We start from the raw sequence: 19,230 nt of genomic DNA on the forward strand, positions 1-19,230 counted from the left end.
CCTCTCCCCACAACAGACACCTTGTGAGGCAGGTGGGTCTGAGAGATTTCGGAGAGAACTGTGACTAGCCCCAAACCATCCAGTAGGCTTCATATGGAGGACTGGTGAAATAAACCTGGTTCTCCAGATTAGAGTCTACTGCTCTTAACCACTACCCTATGCTGGCTCTCCAAGTAAACTGACTCCAGTTTAAGCCACAGTTAAGAGGAAGCTTACCGTGTACTCCACCCCAGACAATGGGTCACCAGGGGCCAGAAGCAGATTGAGCTCCCCTGCCCTATGAGTCCTCAGGCCACTCCTATACTTTTTTGCCATACAAAGGAACTGCTGCCATTCACTGTTATGGGAAAAGGGAATGCAGTACACAAGGGGACAGGGTGGCAGAGAGGGCAAAATCCTCACCTGGTGTTCCCAGTTGCCGCCCACTTATGGTTCTCCCATACAACTGCGCTCTACCTTGAATCCACACAGGTGAATGGAAACCTTTCCTTCTTATGAGAAAAAACAACAAAACAAAGCATGGAGGTCCAATGAATCTATGAGTTCACATTTTGCTTTGGCAAGGATGGCTACAATTTCCCCCCTTCCTATTCCCCTCCACTAATTACGGGCATTTCATAGGGAGAGGATGCTGAGAAGATCTCTACAATTAAGTCTACCACTAAAAATATTTAGCACCTGTCTGTTTGCGTGCACATAACTATCTAGTATTTCTGTTAGAACAGCTCATTCTGCTACTTCAGAAGACCACATGTCCGGAGATAGCTCCGGACTGAGGCTTGCCTCCCCTGCTCACACTGATGAAGGCTTATCTGGGCATGTCCTTCCTGGTGTCCCGGGAATGGGGCCGATGTCGAAACAGCCAAGAGCAGCCCTCACCCAGCAAGGCCAGCAGCAAGGCCGGCACTGGTGGGGCAGGCCCAGCTTGGCGGAGCTGAGGATGGTGCCACCAGGGCAGGCTCCGGTGGAGGACTGTCCAGCTAGAAGGCCAAGCTTGCTGGAAGTAACAGGAGGGCGGCATCACTGCAAAGTGGGAAGGGCCCAGAGACCCAGTAGCCCTCTTCGAACCCTGCCTGGTTGCAAGGAGGAGTCAGAAAAGGGCAGGGCAAGGACCAGGTGTAGGCAAGGGGAAGAGGAAATGAAGGTCACTGGCCTCTTAGGCCAGGGATTGGCCAAGGAACCAGCTGGGTGGAACGCAGCCCCAGTGCCAGTGGGGAAGGGCTGGGGACTGCAGAGGTTAAAAGGAGGCTCCCGGTGATAGCTGGAGAGGAGAAGCAGCCACGCTCAAGGCCGCAAGTGCTGCTGCCTGTGGAAGAGAGGTGAGGCAGCCCCCTCCGCTTCAAAGGCTGAGGCCCAGGGGGGAACATAGGGCTCATGGCAAGAGGGTGGAGAGGCAGCTGGGTGAGGTGGGAGAAGAGAAGCACCACACACCACCAGAATTTTGTGACATGTTATTAAATGATTAAGCATAAAGACATTCGTTTACTGCAATTTTTTTTAAAAAAAGATTTTACTACGTGCAAAATTCTATGAATATGATGACAATGAAATACATTGTAGAAACTACAGAGATACTGAACAGGATCCCAAGATCCACCAGCAGAAGGTTGAGACAGATGTGGCTCTTTCCCATGTTCCCTTTCACCCAGTAGTCTTTTCTGAAACCAGAAAAGTTTATTCCCAAGGCTGAGGGAATGGACTAATCACCATGGAGGGAATGGACTAATAGCCTGCATGGACTAATAGCCATGGGGTGCCAGGCTGCACTGAAAAGGGGACAAAATCTTCCTTTCTGCTGCTTTTTCTGACAGCACAGCTCTGTGATTTCACCCCCTTCCCCCTCAACACTGCAGCCTTCCAGCCCATGTGATTATTGGTCCACACAGGTCCCTCAAACACAGGAATGAGCTTTTCTGGGATCACACATATCTGAGGGGAGGAGAACGAGGAGAAGATCCCCAAGTCCTCACACTCACAGATCATAGGATCCAACCAAATTTATGTATTATTTGATTTAATAAACAAATGTTATGTGATTTATTGGACACAAACACCAGTCAGCATCAGCATAAATCTCAGTGCTGCTGTTACCTATAGTAGGTTGGGTACTCCATCCTAGCTATACAACAGTATAGCAGTTAAGGGAAGGAGAAATGAAGTGTGTGATGTTTCGGATCACCTCTTTTCTGGTTTCCTGTTGGAGTGCTTAGCAGGCACTATGTTCAGTGAGCTGACATTATCTAAAAGACACAGAATCATAGAGCTGGAAGGGACCACCAGGATCATCTAGTCCAACCCCCTGCACATAACATGTACTCTTTCATAGAAATGTAAGTGGGATTCCTCAGTACTGGGTGCCTAGACACTGTGATTGAAGCCAGACTGCCACATGATCCCATGAAGTTGTCTCATAGTAAATCAGACCACAGACAATCAAGGTCAGTACTGTATACTCTGACTGGCAGCAGCTCTCCAGAGCCAAGGTCTTATGCATCACTTACTACCGAATCCTTTTAACTGGAGACACCAAAGATTGAACCTGCAAGCCAAGCAGATGCTCTACCACTGAGCCACATGTGGGCTATGAGGCAGGTTACATACATGCTAGTGAATACTTTCAGGTTTCTGCGACTTACCGTAACAGGGAGCTGTCCTTCTGAAGTGCTGAAAGACTCATTGACAGAGCAGTGAATGACTTTGTCTGAAACTATTTGTATCTCACAGGAAATTAGACCAATTTTGACTTCATACTCATTGCTTTCCAGACCAAGGTTGTCAGGCTCTTTCTGATAATGAAACAGAGAACAGAATGATTATCTTACTGAATAGTAATAATAATAATAATAATATTAATAATAGTTGGTTTTTATATGCCGACTTTCTCTACCGCTTAAGGGAGAATCAAACTGGCTTACAATCAATTTCCCTTCCTCACATCAGACAACCTTTGAGGCAGGTGGGACTGAGAGAGTTCAAAGAACTGAATGACCAAAGGTCACCCAGTTGGCTTCACGTGGAGGAGTGGGGAATCAAACCCGGTTCTCCAGATTAAAGTCCACCGCTCCAAACCACTGCTCTTAACCACTATACCGCGCTCTCAAATGCTGCTTTCCCCATGCTGGCCACTTCTTGAAGCTCCACTAAACTCGAAGTCTCAACATGTTTGTTCTCTCCAAAGCTTGCTTTTTCAGTTGCCATTTTCCTGATTTCCAGGGCAGCATAATAAACTCTCCTCCTCCCATTCACTGTTTCCAGGGCCTTTCCACTTCCCCAAAGGGGAAGCCCAAAACTCTTATGGGCTAGTGCAAACGCTTTTGATCTTCTAATTCTGCAAAGCAAATGATAGCTTTTTAAAGAATCATAATCCTGTTTATGAATGTTGTGAGAGAAATAGGGAAGATGATGCTTAGATTGCTCACTGTTGGGTGTTTTTCAACTGTTAATGCTTTTGAACTTCATGGTATTTAATGAGGGCATTCTGCAGTACACAGTGGTCTACGACTAGTATCATTTCTTGGTCAAACTATTCAATCCAACTTTGCACTGATCTCCTTGTTTACTTCACTGGGGTTGCCAGTCTATGTTCTTACATGTATGACGAGTGTCAAAGGCTCTCCGGGATGGTGTTTGATCCACTTTTCCTTCTTGGCTGTGAAGAACTGGGGGTCTGCATAATATTCCAGGTGGAACTTGCTAATGTGCACGGCGTCCTCAGGGGGTTCAAGGGGGAACAGGCTGTCATCGGCATACAGGCGTCCATTGATGTAGAAGTCCACAGGTGCTGGCTTGCTCCCCACTGTGAGGTTGGAGGCAGCTGGAGAGGGGCAGGTAATCACAGTGTCGGTGTGAACCTTACAGTTCTGAAAGCAGGAAAAAGCATGCACATCAAACACTGATATACTCAAGCTGTATCAATAACAAATCTGTCTGTTACACAGAGATGTACAATTTCTGGATATTTTGAAGGCGGCGGGTGGGGATGTCTTTTGGGAATGGAAATTTTGGGGAAACTGAAACATGAGGTAAACCAGCTTCCCCATCAAGCCTGAACCTATTTTGTTGCTTTAATAACACAAAATGCATAATTTATAACTCGCCATATACAGTTTTATTAACTGGCATATTTATGGAGTTTAGCAGTACAAACGATTTCGTTTTCTACAAGCAAAGTTGGAAATACGTTCAAGTGAGAGAAAGCTGCAAACTGCTACAGGCTATGCCACCTTAGCACTTTTTGTTCATCCAAAACAAAAATATGTTCCATAGGAGTTTTTTTAGTGCTCCCTCCAATTTCCAAATTTTTCCAGTAGAAAAATTTGAAAAATAAGTGCTCTGCCTTTTTCATGCTACATATTCTGGGGAATAATGCTTTGTCTTATAAACCGTTTCACTCATTTCGAGTTTTTCCCCAAGGTGTTTTTTCGGTGTTATCCAAAATTTCCCAATAATGAAAAATTACCCAGTTTAAACTGAATGCATGTTGAGTGAGTAAAATAAAAAAAGGTTGCACCATTAACAGGAGACAAAAATAAGGCCGAGGCCAACAGTGCAAAACACGTTAAAATTGGTAGCATTCATTTAGGCACAAATTTTTAAAATTAAAAAATTTAAAATTAAAAAATTAAAAATTTGTGCTAAAACCTGTCACGTACTATACAGCTGTATCTTATATCTCTCTCACTTACAAGAATTTTTTCTTTTTCCTCCATGCAATCTCAAGAACAAATAAGCTATGGCAGTTATATATAGATGGTACAGATTGCATTCTGACTTTTAAGATAGTGTTTTATTTGCCTGTATAATTTTAGCCAAATAACTACTTTTATAAACTCAGTAATGTAATTACATATTATATATTACAGATTCCCCTGTAAAAGCCTCTTGGGCAAAACGTGTAGGGAAATTCTATTCTGAGCTCTTAAAAACTTTTCACTCACGTAAAAACACACATACGTGCTTCATAGGAGCTTTTTTTTTCAGTACTCCCCAAAGTTTCTCGATTTTTCCTCTGCAAAAATTGAAAGAAGTCCTCAAAAAAACAAAATAAAACTCATTTTTCTAAATTTGTCCAGGTTTCCCCCCGGGCCTTCAGATCTCTACTATGACATCTAAATCCTTTAAAAAGGTCAGACTGACATACGTGGTTCTCCCTTCTCTGTTTTATCCTCATAATAACCCTATGAGACAGATTACAGTGCGAGAATGATTGGCCCACAGATCCCTCAATAAGCTGCACAGCTGAGGAGAAGTGTGAACTTGGGCCTCGACAGTTCCAGCCTCAAACCCTTAACGATTAAGCAAAGGCCTGCGACCATCTGAGTACTGCGTTGGTCAAAGGAAGGGGGGGAATCACTGAAACTTACTATTGACGGTAAGAGCTTAGACACCTTTAGTGTTTAATGCATCCCTAACCCAAAAATCTAAAATGCTCCAAAATCCAAATCTTTTTGAGCGCCGACAGGATGCCGCAAGTGGAAAATTCCACAGCTGACCTCATGCGGTTCAATGTACAGAGATTTTGTTTCATGAACAAAAGTATTAAAAATATTGCATAAAATTACCTTCAGGCTATGTGTATATGGTGTATATAAAACATGAATGAATTTCGTGTTTAGACTTGGGTCCCATCCCCAAGCTATCTTATTATATTTATGAAAATATTCCAAAATCTGAAAAAATCCAAAATCTGAAACACTTCTGGTCCCAAGCATTTCGGTTAACGGATACTCAACCTGTACTATGTCAGTCAGTCTGCACTTTGAGTTCATTTTCTCATTATAACATGGCATGATATTTATGTCTTCAGAGTATTTGTGTTGGCCCCAAGGGCCACAAAACATAAATGAACAATAAAACATCAACAAAAACCCAAAGCAGCAAACCATCTGGTAAAACACTAATCCCACTAATCACCCAACATCACACTATAGTTATAAAACCACAATTCTCAGAAACCCAGCAGTCCAGACAACTGAGGAAAACACTAATCAGACATCCAATTATCCCTCACAGCAAGAATTATTTTAACTGTCGAAAAGCTAGAAGGGATTAAGTGACCTCCAAGAGTAGAGTTCTATAAGGGTGGTTGTGCCACCAAGAAAGCACTGCCTCTTCTGACAGTACTGCTCCATTCATGTGATACCCCAACCCTGACTTCAGATGACAAAGGGAGACAGAGCAGGGTGTTGAAGATCATCTAAAATATGGATGGTCAGGTTCATAATGCCTAACAATTCAGAGGAAGAACACATAGGAGGGCCTATACACTGGCCAGATGTGCAGCCCTACCATCTGCCATATTAGAAGGGAGATTTAAGAAGATCCCCAGGGTGGAGAGACTTTGCCCATGTAACACAGAGGAGCTGGAAACCATTGAGCATGTATTTTTTAGATGTCCCCTCTACAAGTCAGCCCGCTTCAATACTACTGGCCCTCTGATTAGGGAAATGGGCTCTTGTGATGAGGGTGAATGGACCAAAAGGTTTCTGCTGGGAGACAGCTCACCAATCACCACCCAGGTCGCAAAATATTGTGCAGTAGCAATGAAGCTACGTCGCCTTAATGTACTCCCTTAATCTGTGGAACTGTAAAATTGGGTGATTCCTAATTTTGTTGGCTTTGGTTGTAAACATCTACTCTGTATGGTCAGTTTCTGTTTTACCTGTTTTATCTGGCATACTAGCCACAAATAAAACTTATTTATCTATTGTAAGAACAAGGCCCATGCCTGGACACTTAGACTTCAGTAAGCATGCTGTTGTCTTGATATGGAAAACATATTCCATGGGGGTAGCAGTCAGCTGCAGCCCCCACCCCAAGTCTTGCGGCACCTCTACTTTGTCCTTCATTCCTGTTTGACTTTAGAACATAAGAACTTAAGAAAGGCCATGCTGGATCAGACCAAGGCCCATCAAGTCCAGCAGTCTGTTCACACAGTGGCCAACCAGGTGCCTCTAGGAAGCCCACAAACAAGACGACTGAAGCACAGTTATCCTGGCTGTGTTCCACAGCACCTTTGTGCCTCTATCAACTGCAAACCTTCCTTTCCAGTATTGAAGACTTACCGTTCGTTCTTTCCCAATAGCATGTACTACCATAGACACATTCTGAGCCATCAAAAATCCATTTCCTTCCAAGGTGATGATCCTGCCTCCACTTAAAAGACATAAAGAAAAAGGTAACATGTCAGATGAGAAAAGGGCCACCTGTTATTCAAGGAAGTATACAAAATGAAAAGTTACCTGCAATTGATGTTTGCAGGTAATCAACTGCATAGAATCATAGAGTTAGAAGGGACCACCAGGGTTATCTAGTCCAACCCCCTGCACAATGCAGGAAATTCCCAACTACCTTCCCACACACACACACACCAGTGACCCCTACTCCATGCCCAGAAGATGGCCAAGATGCCCTCCCTAAGTTCACAGAATCAGCATTGCTGACAGGTGGCCATCTAGCCTCTGCTTAAAAACCTCCAGGGAAGGAGCACTTACCACCTTCCAAGGAAGCCTGTTCCACTGAGAAACCGCCCTAACTGTTAGAGAACATGAGAACTGCACATGTAAAAATCTCATGTGGGATTGCCCATGCAAGATGATGAGCCCACAGAAAAACACGTGCAGTTTTGTACTGAATGAGGTTTATGGTTTCATTTAGCTCAGTGCCAGTAACCCACAGCATATGCATGTTTACTCATAAGCATGCTGTGTTGGCCAGATGGGTTCTCTGGTATTGGGCTCATATGTATGGAAGAAAGCATTGCTGTATGCGTATGTTATGGATTTATATGGCACCTGAAATACAGTTTTAATGTGCATGGGTAAAATGACATGTAAAACAGCCTTTTGAATGTGGACACAAGGAAGAGATAGTTTTGAATGGATAACAAGCTATAACTTTATAAATTAACTAGATCTCCAATAGGAAAATACCACGTAACTACCATACTAAACTCCACCCTTCTAGCATGCATACCTATGCTAATATTTATAAGGCAGCATAGGCTAAACTAAATGACTAAACGGAGGCTATCGAATTTTGGACACATTATTAGAAGACAAGAGTCACTGGAAAAGACAATCATGCTAGGAAAAGTTGAGGGCAGCAGGAAAAGAAGAAGACCCAACAAGAGATGGATTGACTCAATAAAGGAAGCCACAGCCCTCAATTTGCAAGATCTGAGCAAGGCTGTCAAAGATAGGACATTTTGGAGGACATTGATGTATTGGGTCGCCATGAGTCGGAAGCGACTTGACGGCACTTAACACACACATAAGCTAAACTGCCTACCTCCTCCTACCTCTAGGTAACCCCAAGTTGGCTCAGAGCCTGGGACAGTCAACCACAGTGTTCCTGACTCATTAAAACCTCGGAATTCAAGATTTGATAAGGAAGGCCTACTAGGCTTTAGATAGGTGGGACAAATCTAAGCTTTAGATAGAATCTGCTAAGCTTTAGATAGGTGGGGCAAATCTGCACCAGCGTGGATCATGTCCAAGTTCCCTGGGCTACCATTGGATCATTGGCTACCAGGAGGCAGCCTAGCCATTTTTAGAAGCATCCAAGCTGCCTGTCGCTCCCAGACAACCATGCACGCAAACCCTCCCTTTATGCACGCCTGGGAAAGAGGATCATAGACACAATATTAATCACACATTAATGTACATATATCTACTTAGACAGTGAGCAGGTAAAATACTTTCTGATAGGCTAATCAGGAACAGGCATGAAGGTCTCAATGTGCTACCTTAGCAGTTCTCCGGTTTTGTCACACAAGCCTTTCTGAGGCAAAACACAAACCATCTGTTCTACCCTTCTCAAATGAAAACAAAGAAAGATGGGTTGGCTGCAGTGCCTGCTCTTTCTAAAATCCAGGGGCACAGAGGCTCAAAGACCTTTCTTAGAAAGAAAAAGAAAAGGAAACAAAAAGAGACTATGAAACAGAGGCCACTGACACCCAGGACTCTCAGTCAAGATGGGAGACGTACATATTGTAATGATCCAAAAGAAAGTGCCTTAGCGTTCCATGTGTGCTGCCCAGTCACAGCACAAACAAAACTGAACTCTGAGAGAGAGAAAGAACAAAAGAAAATCCAGTACTTCTGCTTATACTGCTTTGGGAAGCCTTGCCTCACATTAGGAATGCTACTGTTGAAAGACTAAAAGAATATGTTGCAGGAAGGTACGTGGGGGCATTCCTGATCCATCCCCTTGGTAACCTGTAGTTAAGGGGGGTGGTAAAGTTGCTCTTGTGTTAGCATTCCCACCCCCCTTTCTATGTCACTCAGAAGCATTTATGCAATGACATCACATTTCCCCCCAACTATTGTCAGGCACCATAGTGCTGGAACTCAGATCCTGAAACCAGCAGCTTTAAACCCTTCTTCAGTGTTGCCCTCAGAGCTGCTTCCTTTCAGAGAGCTGGTGGCCCGTTCTCATCTGCACCACAGCCTCTTTCCCAAGAGGTGGTGATCCATGATCAGAGGAGCATGCCAAATATATTAGGTGCTGTGGAACACAGGCAGGATGGTTCTGCTGCAGTTGTCTTGTTTGTGGGCCTCCTAGAGGCACCTGGTTGGCCACTGTGTGAACAGACTGCTGGACTTGATGGGCCTTGGTCTGATCCAGCATGGCTTTGCTTATGTTTTTAATGCTGCCGCAGTCATCTTGTTTGTGGACTTCCTAGAGGCATCTGGTTGGCCACTGTGTGAACAGACTGCTGGACTTGATGGACCTTTCTTATGTTCTTATGAGGAAGCACATCCTGCCTGGAGGGACCTCACAATAGCTGCTAGGAACAGCTGACTGAACGGTCCAATCAGATCTAACCTAGGAGAATAAAGCTGCTGCTGGTTCTTGCCTCTTTGAGCTTGTGTCTTGCCTCTGCCCTTGGCTGCCTTGTGGATTTCTATCTAGTATCAGAGGAGCATGCCTATTATATTAGGTGCTGTGGAGCACAGGCAGGACAATGCTGCCGCAGTCGTCTTGTTTGTGGGCTTTGTAGAAGCACCTGGTTGGCCACTGTGTGAACAGACTGCTGGACTTGATGGGCCTTAGTTTGATCCAGCATGGCCTTTCTTATGTTCTTATCTCTAGGGACATGCTTCTACCATGCCACATGGTTTTGTTGCCTATATCTGACCCTCTGGCTGCCTGACTCTTGGCTTGACTAGGGAGATTATCATTTTGTCTGACCCGTCACCCACCCTGGGCCTGACCACTACATATTACCAGAGCAATGTGGATCTGTGGTGCCCATGATTTATAGTTTGGGCCCAACAGGAAGCCTCGTGTTTCGTTAGCTTGCCCAAACAGACTTCGGGAAAACAAGTTAGTGAAACCAGTCAGCTAATTATTAACGAAGTAACTATTTCATCATCAAGCTTAAAACTGAGACAAACTGTGAATCTATTTTATCGCCGAAAACTCAAAGCAACACTACCAAGTAGTTTTACTGACAAGAATCCCAGATCTTTCAAATGCTTGCAGTTGAACAGTGAAAGGTTTGGGCAGGGTCCCCCCCACCCCGGGAAAGCTGTCTGATGAATGCTAAATGTGGCATTACCAATGTGAAATCAATTAAATAAAATAATGAGATGGCTCTAGCACATGTCACTGGTGCTGAGGGAGGAGTGGCTTGTCTCCATTGGTTACCAGAAACTACATCCAGACTTTACCCTGCATGTGGCCTTTCATTACTTCAACCATTTCATGTTCTACTTGCTTTAATTATATTGCAACATCAGGTAGCTCATCAGGGAGTTTAGAGAGAGAGAGATTTATCCCCTTTGCCTCCAAAAGACACTCAAAACCAGAGCTTTAGCATACCGGGCTCTGATAAGCAGAGCATTCACAAGTCATTTAGGTCTCTCTAAAGCCTCAGTATGCTGCCGTTATGCATATTCATAGGCTTTCTGAAGCTCCTGTCACTGTTTGCGGTCCATAGCTTCCGAGAAGAAATTCCATCTGAATTGTATTTGATCATTACCGAAAAGTCACGCTAGATCCAATTATCAATTTGATGAGCCAAACTTCGGCGCCACAATGAGCACAAGCAGCGTTACAGCGGCAAAAGGAAAGGTGAAGTGATAATTTGGAATCCTGCAGTACAAATTCCTACGCCTTCCTTGGATGCTCTACAGGAGAAGTACTATGTGTATACCAAAGTATAAATGACATTTACTTTAAAGGTTAAGCTTGGAATTTCTGATTGATTTAAATGGTTACATCCTGAAGCAGCCACTATGCATTAGGCAGCTCAGACCCAAGCAGAGTTATACTAAGTGAATTGGAATCAGTGGACTTATAGCTTTGCTTAGTATTGTCCTCTTAGCTGAGGTTCTCTCCTTCATCACAGTCGTAAGGCTGATAGAACTGCACATCTGGCGCAGAAAACGAGCTGTATTACCATTGCTCATTTGCCAACATTTTCCTCTCATCTCATAATTTGGTATGGCCTTTGTGATCATAAAATTACAGTTTCTGCTGAGAATACTGCATAAGCCTTGACTGTTAATATGTGCTTCCTAAGCAATTTGAGCTGAAGGTGCACTTTCTGGTTTCTCATATGTCTTTGTTCATATCACATTGCTACATTCCAAGTCCATAGTCAGGACGAGTGACGTCTTGGAGAAATTCAAAAAGGAAAAGAAGCCCCCATGGACTTCAAGGAGAGCAACATGTTTTTAAAATTAAAAATGTCGGCCCCACAGGTTCTTTTGAATAAATAATTCCAAACGGTATCTTCTGCATCAGCAGTCAGGGCAACTCAGAATAACCTGAATTTCTACATTCTTTCCTCATTATTAGTTAGGATTTTATTTACAAGCGTTCTTCATGACCTCTGCCTCGTTTTATTTATTAAAACAATCTTGTCTATTTTGGTATAAAATCCCACCAAACAATCTTACATCATAACAGAATCTCATTTACAAAGTATACTTTATTAAAGTACATTTTCATCACCACAAGAAACTAGGAATCCAGGATAAGATCAGAACAAAATGGCCTAAAAACAACCAGCAGAAGACAGTGAGATCCAGGTCAATCCAGATGAGAAAGAAAGCAGAGAGGATGCCTGATGTGCTTCAATGGGGGGAAGGGGGAAATGAGTAATTTCAGTGCTCTCATATGTAGCCCACCTGCCAAACTTGATGGTGGGGGCACAAGAAGCAGAATCTCACCAAATGACATTTTCAGGTAGCAGAAAATGAGACACATTCATCAATCAATCTAGGACAATATAGAAGTGGCAGGACCTCTCAGATCCCCGTGGCCCAGAGTGGTAAACTGCGGTACTGCAGTCAAAAGCTCTGCTCACGACCTGAGTTTGATCCCGACCGAAGTCGGTTTCAGGTAGCTGGCTCAAGCTTGACTCAGCCTTCCATCCTTCCAAGGTCAGTAAAATTAGTGCCCAGCTTGTTGGGGGTAAAGTGTAGATGACTGGGGAAGGCAACGGCAAACCACCCCATAAACATAGTCTGCCTAGTAAACCTCGGGATGTGACATCACCCCATGGGTCAGTAATGACCTGGTACTTGCACAGGGGACCTTTACCGTTAGTACCTCTCAGACCAACCAACAAAACAACTGCATCTAAGCTGGAGAAAATGTAAATGATCTTTCTCACGAAACATTCAGCATAGATGTCATAGTAGACTACCAAGCCCAATCTATCTTCTTCCTGAGAGCCAGTGTGTAATCCCCCCTAACCTCTCAGGAAAGCTCAGCTAGAAAACACTGGGCAACTATACAAGTGGCAACAAAGTGACATTTTTTGCACTGTCATCACTGTGATGATTAGACATTAAAACGGGCTCTAGCCTGTGATAAGGTCCAGTGCTCCTTTTTCCATCAATGCTCTACCTGTTTTCCCTGCCACATCAAATCAGGATGCCGGCTGATGACAGTATAACGTTGTCTATTTCCCCATTCCAGCCCGTAGACAACATGCAGGCCTCTGTGAATATACAGTCTCAAACCTTCTACCATTCATCTGCAAGGAGACACTCCTGCAAATTCTTGCTAGACATATTACCATTTCTAGAGGATCCGTCCACATTTGCTAAGCACACAGAAGAGAGGAGAGGAATGGCTTACCTGACCTGACTCTTTTGGGGGCTGATGTTGGTAATAACTGGATTTTTTTCGTATGTGAAAGTACAGTTATCACTGATGCAAGACTTGTTCTCAAACTGGACACAAACTCTCACGGTGGTAGTAATCTCCACACCTGGCATAGTGCAAGTAATGGTAGTGTCAGTACGACTAGAAAAGAAAAGACACAACAAGCTGCTGAGTAAAACAGATGAACAGATGCAGAAAATATCTCCGATTCCTGCCTGAGCCTATTTATAACAATCATGGGCACAAAAGCAAAGACTGGAAAGGGCCTTGCAATTTGTGAGAAACACTGGAGACATCTCACAGAGAAAGCTCCCCCCCCAGAGGGTGCTAAAATTGCTTGTAAATTGCAGGGCTCTCATTGTGAGCTCTCCACCTACCCTCCGTGCACCCCAACGACTCACTTGCCACTGGAGGTGGTGGCCATTGTTTCTCTGGCTGCAGTAATGAAAGGGAGGGAGGGGTGCTTCTCCACCCCCACTCCCAACCAACAGGCTGCAGGAGATGTGGTGGGGAGGAACAGAGGAAGAGGCTTCCTTTTCCTGCTCCCCTTCCTCCCTGGTGTCCTGAATGCTGCTGGGACATCAGGGGGAAAGGTGCATTGCCCAAACTCTCTGGCATCTTGAACAGTGCCACCTCAGTGATCAGGGCAATGACTTCTTCTCACTCTGTCTTCCTTCCACTGCTGCTGCTGCAAAGAGTAGAGATGAAAACAGAGACGTAGACCTCCTTCTACTACCACCACAGCAGTAGCTGCAACTGCATACCAGGGTCAAGGGCAGCTTGGAGTCAGAACGAGGGAAGAGGAAGAAGAGTTGGTTTTTATATGCCAATTTTCTCTACCTTTAAAGAGACTCAAACTGGCTTACAATCTCCTTCCCTTCCTCTCCCCACAACAGGCACCTTGTGAGGTAGGTGGGGCTGAGAGAGTTCAGAGAGAACTGTGACTGGTCCAAGGTCACCCAGCTGGCTTCATGTGGAGGAGTGGGGAATCAAACCCAGTTCTCCAGATTAGAGTCTACCATTCTTAACCACTACACCACGCTGGGTTTTTCCCCCCAGTTTGGATTGAAACCTAATAGAATCTCAGGGCTATGATGCTCATCTTCATAGTGAAGATAAAAATTATTAGCAAATTGGATTAATACCACAAGTCTAGCCTATGTGACCTTTGGCAGTGCTGCTATTTTACAATGAGCATCATGTTACCTAATAATGTGCGTTATTCACTTTAAGGTTGGTTTATTTTTCTATACTACCTTCCAGTACAAAATCAAACAATTTATTTGTTAATGAAATCAATACAATCCAAGAAGAATACAAGTCAATGAAAATTAATGAAACAGTAGAACCAATAAAACAGCAGTAACAAAAGCACAAAGCTCGGGAGAATAAAACTGGCTTTTGCTGGTGCCTAAAAGATAGCAGAGTTAGCACCAGCTGAGCTTTCATAGCACAGTCATTGTTCCCTCCAAGGCAGCTGCTTACCTGAGGTCTCTACATTCTTTTGAGCCATTGACCAGAACTCGCAGCTCCGACCCCACATTGAGATTATTCCCTATGATGGTTACTTTGGTTCCTCCTGCTTTAGGGCCAGTTGATGGAGATATGAATTTAACCACTGGAAGCTAGAGAGGCAAAAAAGGGGTATGTCAAGGCGACATGTTAATTTGTTTCTCAACCAAACAAAAATCTAGTGGCGCCTGAAAGGCTAACAACATTTATTTCAATATGAGCGTTCGTGGGTCACAGCCCACCTCATCAGATAGATATGTGATTTGCATCTCAGCCTACAGTAACATTGTTCAGTAATACAGACATCCTATAAATATAAGCTTGGCTCCTAATCCTTTTGTCCATTTCCACAGTGCGCCCTCCATTGTGGTGATGTTCTATGGTACAATGTACTCCTTGAGTGCTAGGTTTTTTTGCTCCGAGTCTTGCAATGACCAGAAAGTGCTCATCATCGGGGGAACACGCACCGCAACAGAGTACCACCTCTGCATCATAGGGCATGCTGCAGACAATTTTGCACCATACTAGTGCATATCAAAAGTAATGTAAGAGTTCTCTAGAAGAAGAAGAAGAAGAGTTGGTTTCTATATGCCGACTTTCTCTACCACTTAAGGAAGACTCAGAACAGCTTACAATCACCTTTCCTTCCCCTCCCCACAACAGACACCCTGTGAGGTAGGTGGGGCTGAGAGAGCTCTAACAGAGCTGTAACTTGCCCAAGGTCACCCAGCTGGCTTCGTGTGTAGGAGTGGGGAAACAAATCCAGTTCACCAGATTAGCCTCCACTGCTCATGTGGAGGAGTGGGGAATCGAACCCAGTTCTCCAGATCAGACTCCATCGATCTTAACCACTACATCACGCTGGCTCTCTAGAAAGAGACCAAAATTCTGCTAATACAGAAAGAAAGTAATATCCCAATTCTAGCCAGAGTCTGGATGGGAGATAACCTGGGAATTCTACATATTCAGCACCACAGAAGTGAGGAAGAATATAATAGTATAATGAATAAACAATAAATAAACTAGACTTTTAAACTTACCTTTTTCTTGGGTAATGCTAGTATCTCAATTAATTCTATGTAATGAATAATTATGGTGACAGGATGCATGCATATGTATTGATATTATGTAATAATACAATGCTTATTTTTAATGTGCTTCATAAACTGGTTGAATATTTGTTTGCTACAGTGTTATACCTTAAGAAAGAATTACCCAGAAAATGAGTGAAGACTAAAGAACTATAGCAGTCCTCTTGATTTTTCTTGGACAGCTGTTACAGCTGTTTGATTCCTCTTGTTGTCTTGAGTGTACGAAACCCAAAGTAAATCTTTGTATTTCTGTCAACTCTCTAATGAACTTTTGTCAACTAAACTTTCCCAGTCTTTTTTCCTGTTTCTTTAAGGGAGAATAAATAAATCCACACATAAGTTGCATTCAGACATGACAACAAATTTATTGTCGAAGGCTTTCACGGTCAGAGTTCATCGGTTCTTGTAGGTTATCTGGGCTGTGTGACCGTGGTCTTGGCATTTTCTTTCCTGACGTTTCGCCAGCAGCTGTGGCAGGCATCTTCAAAGGAGTAACACTGAAGGACAGTACCCTTCAGTGTTACTCCTCTGAAGATGCCTGCCACAGCTGCTGGCGAAACGTCAGGAAAGAAAATACCAAGACCATGGTCACACAGCCTGGATAACCTACAAGAACCAATAAACATCTTATTTGTTCATGAGGGGCAGAAAAACAGCTTGTTTGCGACACTAGCCTATGCTCTCTCCTTCTTCACCCTTCCCTCTTTCACTTGTGAACTAGGACTGTTTCCACACAAGGCATTCCCTGCGAATCCGGCCCTTTAAAGCTTTGGGCTTTGCTCTGCTAACCAGACTTGCCTTGGATGCTTTCACTGCAGCTTCAGGGATTGTGTGGAGATTGCCCGCTTTTTCTGGATGTGTTTTTTCCTCAATTTTTGTTTGTTTGTCGATTTCAACTGGCTGGATTTTTTAGTGGGGAGTTCTTCAATCCCCGGCTATTTTGTCCTGCCCATTTCCAAGCATCACCACCACATAGCGCAGGTTCCGCCTCCCTGTCCCTTTCCTCCACACTCTACCTTCCCTCCCTGGAATTGCCTGGCCTCCACTAAGAATGGAAAAGTTCGAAGTGTGACCAAAAGCTTCCCTAGTCTGAGAAAGAAACCTCTGCTGGAGTTCAACTGCAGGCGTATTAAACCAAGAAGCTTTTCATCATGCTCTGCATACAAGGAGAGGAAAGAGAGAGAGAGAGCAACTGAGCATGGCAAATAAGTTGTGTTCATGTCTTGAGAAAATAAAGTTTGTTGTGACATCTGAATGTGCCCAATGGGTCAAATAGTTAATGGAAAGATTACTATTTATTTTATTTTATTTATATTTTAGATTTATAACCTGCCTCTCCCCCACTACAGTGGGACTCGGGGCAGGTAACAAGACAAATATACATTTTAGAACAGAAACAATTAAGATTAAAATTCATAAAGAACAAATAATAAGACCCCTAATCTTCCAGCAGAGCTGACTTCCAAGAATAACAGACCCTCCACAAAGTAAGTGGGGAGGGGGACCAAAGGGAGCATATAGAAGGGGGGGCTGTCCAGTGACTGGTGGATGTAATAGAGCAGCTGACAGTCCCCATCCATATTAGGATCCAAATTTTTATAGGAATTTGATCCTACATTGTTCAAATATATGAAGTAAAACAACGTAGGATCAAATTCCTGTACCTAAATATATGTATTCAGTTAGAAATTAGAGAAATAAGCAACAATGTTTTAATCTGGAAAGAAATCCTGGATTTCAAAGCCAACGGTTAATGATTCTGGCGCGTCACTGAATCAAAGACAAAGGTTTAATAGGCATTTAATGGGGCAAAAGTAGATGTTACAGCAACCATGGGTCTGACCCATTTTAGAGAAAAATCTGGCCATTTAAAAATGCCATGAAGGATTGGGTCCACAATGGGGGAGATTTCCTGTGTGCCCACCCCCATCTTTTTAAGTACTAAAATGGGCACTTTCTCCAGGCCTTCTCCTATACATCCTGGCCTTCATCTTCAGTAATCTGCTCATTTTTGTGATAATTGCTTGGAAAATGGAGATCTAGAACAATGGAATAAGCATTTATTTATTTATTGAAACATTTGCATTCTGCCTTTCCTCGGTGGTTCAAGGCTACCAAAAGTTTTTCTAATGTGATGAATAGGAAATCCATTTACTTGTTTTCTCTCCTCAGGAATATGTCTTCTAATCTGAGCAGAGGCCTGTGAATGCTAAACCAATCATTCAAACTGAAGCCAGTGACTTATTTTTGCTTCTTTGTTTGGTATAAGCGCTGCAGGTGTTTCCTGAAGATGTAATTTCCTCCAGCACCATTAACAACTTTAAATCATCCTCTTTAATTTCTCTATCACCACCATAATAGATTTGTCAACTATTGTTTTTTCTGAGTTCTTATTTGATCTATTGCATGATATACATCTGAATGACTTTGTATTACTATGAAATTTCCAGAACCAACAGGAACGGCTTCTCCTAGGCAGTATCACTATTTTCAGCCTGGTCTTTTAACTTCTTAAAATATATGTTCACACAATTACATCATGAGTCCTAAAAAAAATCTTAGAAAAGCATGCCTAGCCAACGCCAAAAAGTAGCAATATGTATACGCACAAACTGAAAATGTGCTTCATGTATTGCCATGTTTCTGATGAAGTTCTGTCCATACTATAGTTACGGTAGATATTAAGTTGTCACAAGATTACTTTTTTTGGGGGGATGCATTATTCCAATTTAAAATAACTACCTCACTGGGGTATGTTTAACCACAATGTATGTTGACTTGAACAATTGAGATTGTTGAGATTGTTGAGATTGAACAATTCATAATACTAGTTGACTTTTTCAGTAGATAGTACATAGGCTCAACTTTTGTTTAGTTCTGTTTTATTAAATAAAAACCTCTCAGCCTATTGATTCCTTAAGTGGATAACAATTTATAACAAAATATAACAGTGCAACAATAAATTGTTAAAACAATTGTTTAAAATAACTATCATAATTGCAGCAGCATGTTGTCTGAATTCAATTACACCAGATAACAGCTTATAAAATTGAACAATAGCAGCTGTGTCAACAGAATGCAGTTAATTAAAAATCACTGTAAGAAGTCAATATCCCAGACAAGACGTGAGCATGCAATAAAGTAACTCACAAAAAGAGTCCTACCCTGTTTCCCCCACCCCACCCAGTGAATATCAACCATCAGGGCCACCATGACAGTCCCAAAATCAAACCTAAAGGTAATGGGCCCAGGAAATATGTCCCATATAGGAGTCTGGAGTTCCAAGCCACCACCAGCTCACACACCTTGTCCCAACAGGATAGTTACTATCAGATAGTGTTTAATAAGACAACCCAGGGGGAAACACTTCAGAAAGGGTTTCATGACCATATTATTCAGGCAGTCAGAGCTACCCACTCCTTTAAAGCATTTGCAACCCCCTGGACGCATCTGGGCAAATCCCTTAGTCTAAATGGGATAGGCCATGAAGGATAAGAGTCAA

At 43.1% G+C, this 19,230-nt stretch overlaps 1 protein-coding gene across 1 annotated transcript in view; it reads right to left on the bottom strand.

Moving 5' to 3' along the window:
- PLXND1 (plexin D1) overlaps nt 1-19,230 on the bottom strand; it is a 174,104-nt gene that overhangs the window by 55,424 nt on the left and 99,450 nt on the right. The window contains exons 18-22 of the mRNA XM_056846862.1: nt 14,611-14,750; nt 13,099-13,266; nt 7,065-7,155; nt 3,591-3,860; nt 2,637-2,786 (exon numbers count right to left, since the gene is read on the bottom strand). Coding sequence (XP_056702840.1) covers nt 2,637-2,786; nt 3,591-3,860; nt 7,065-7,155; nt 13,099-13,266; nt 14,611-14,750 — 819 coding nt within the window. The remainder of the gene's footprint in view (nt 1-2,636; nt 2,787-3,590; nt 3,861-7,064; nt 7,156-13,098; nt 13,267-14,610; nt 14,751-19,230) is intronic.

The sequence above is a fragment of the Euleptes europaea genome, chromosome 1 (assembly GCF_029931775.1).
Source record: "Euleptes europaea isolate rEulEur1 chromosome 1, rEulEur1.hap1, whole genome shotgun sequence".
Classification (NCBI taxonomy): domain Eukaryota; kingdom Metazoa; phylum Chordata; class Lepidosauria; order Squamata; family Sphaerodactylidae; genus Euleptes; species Euleptes europaea.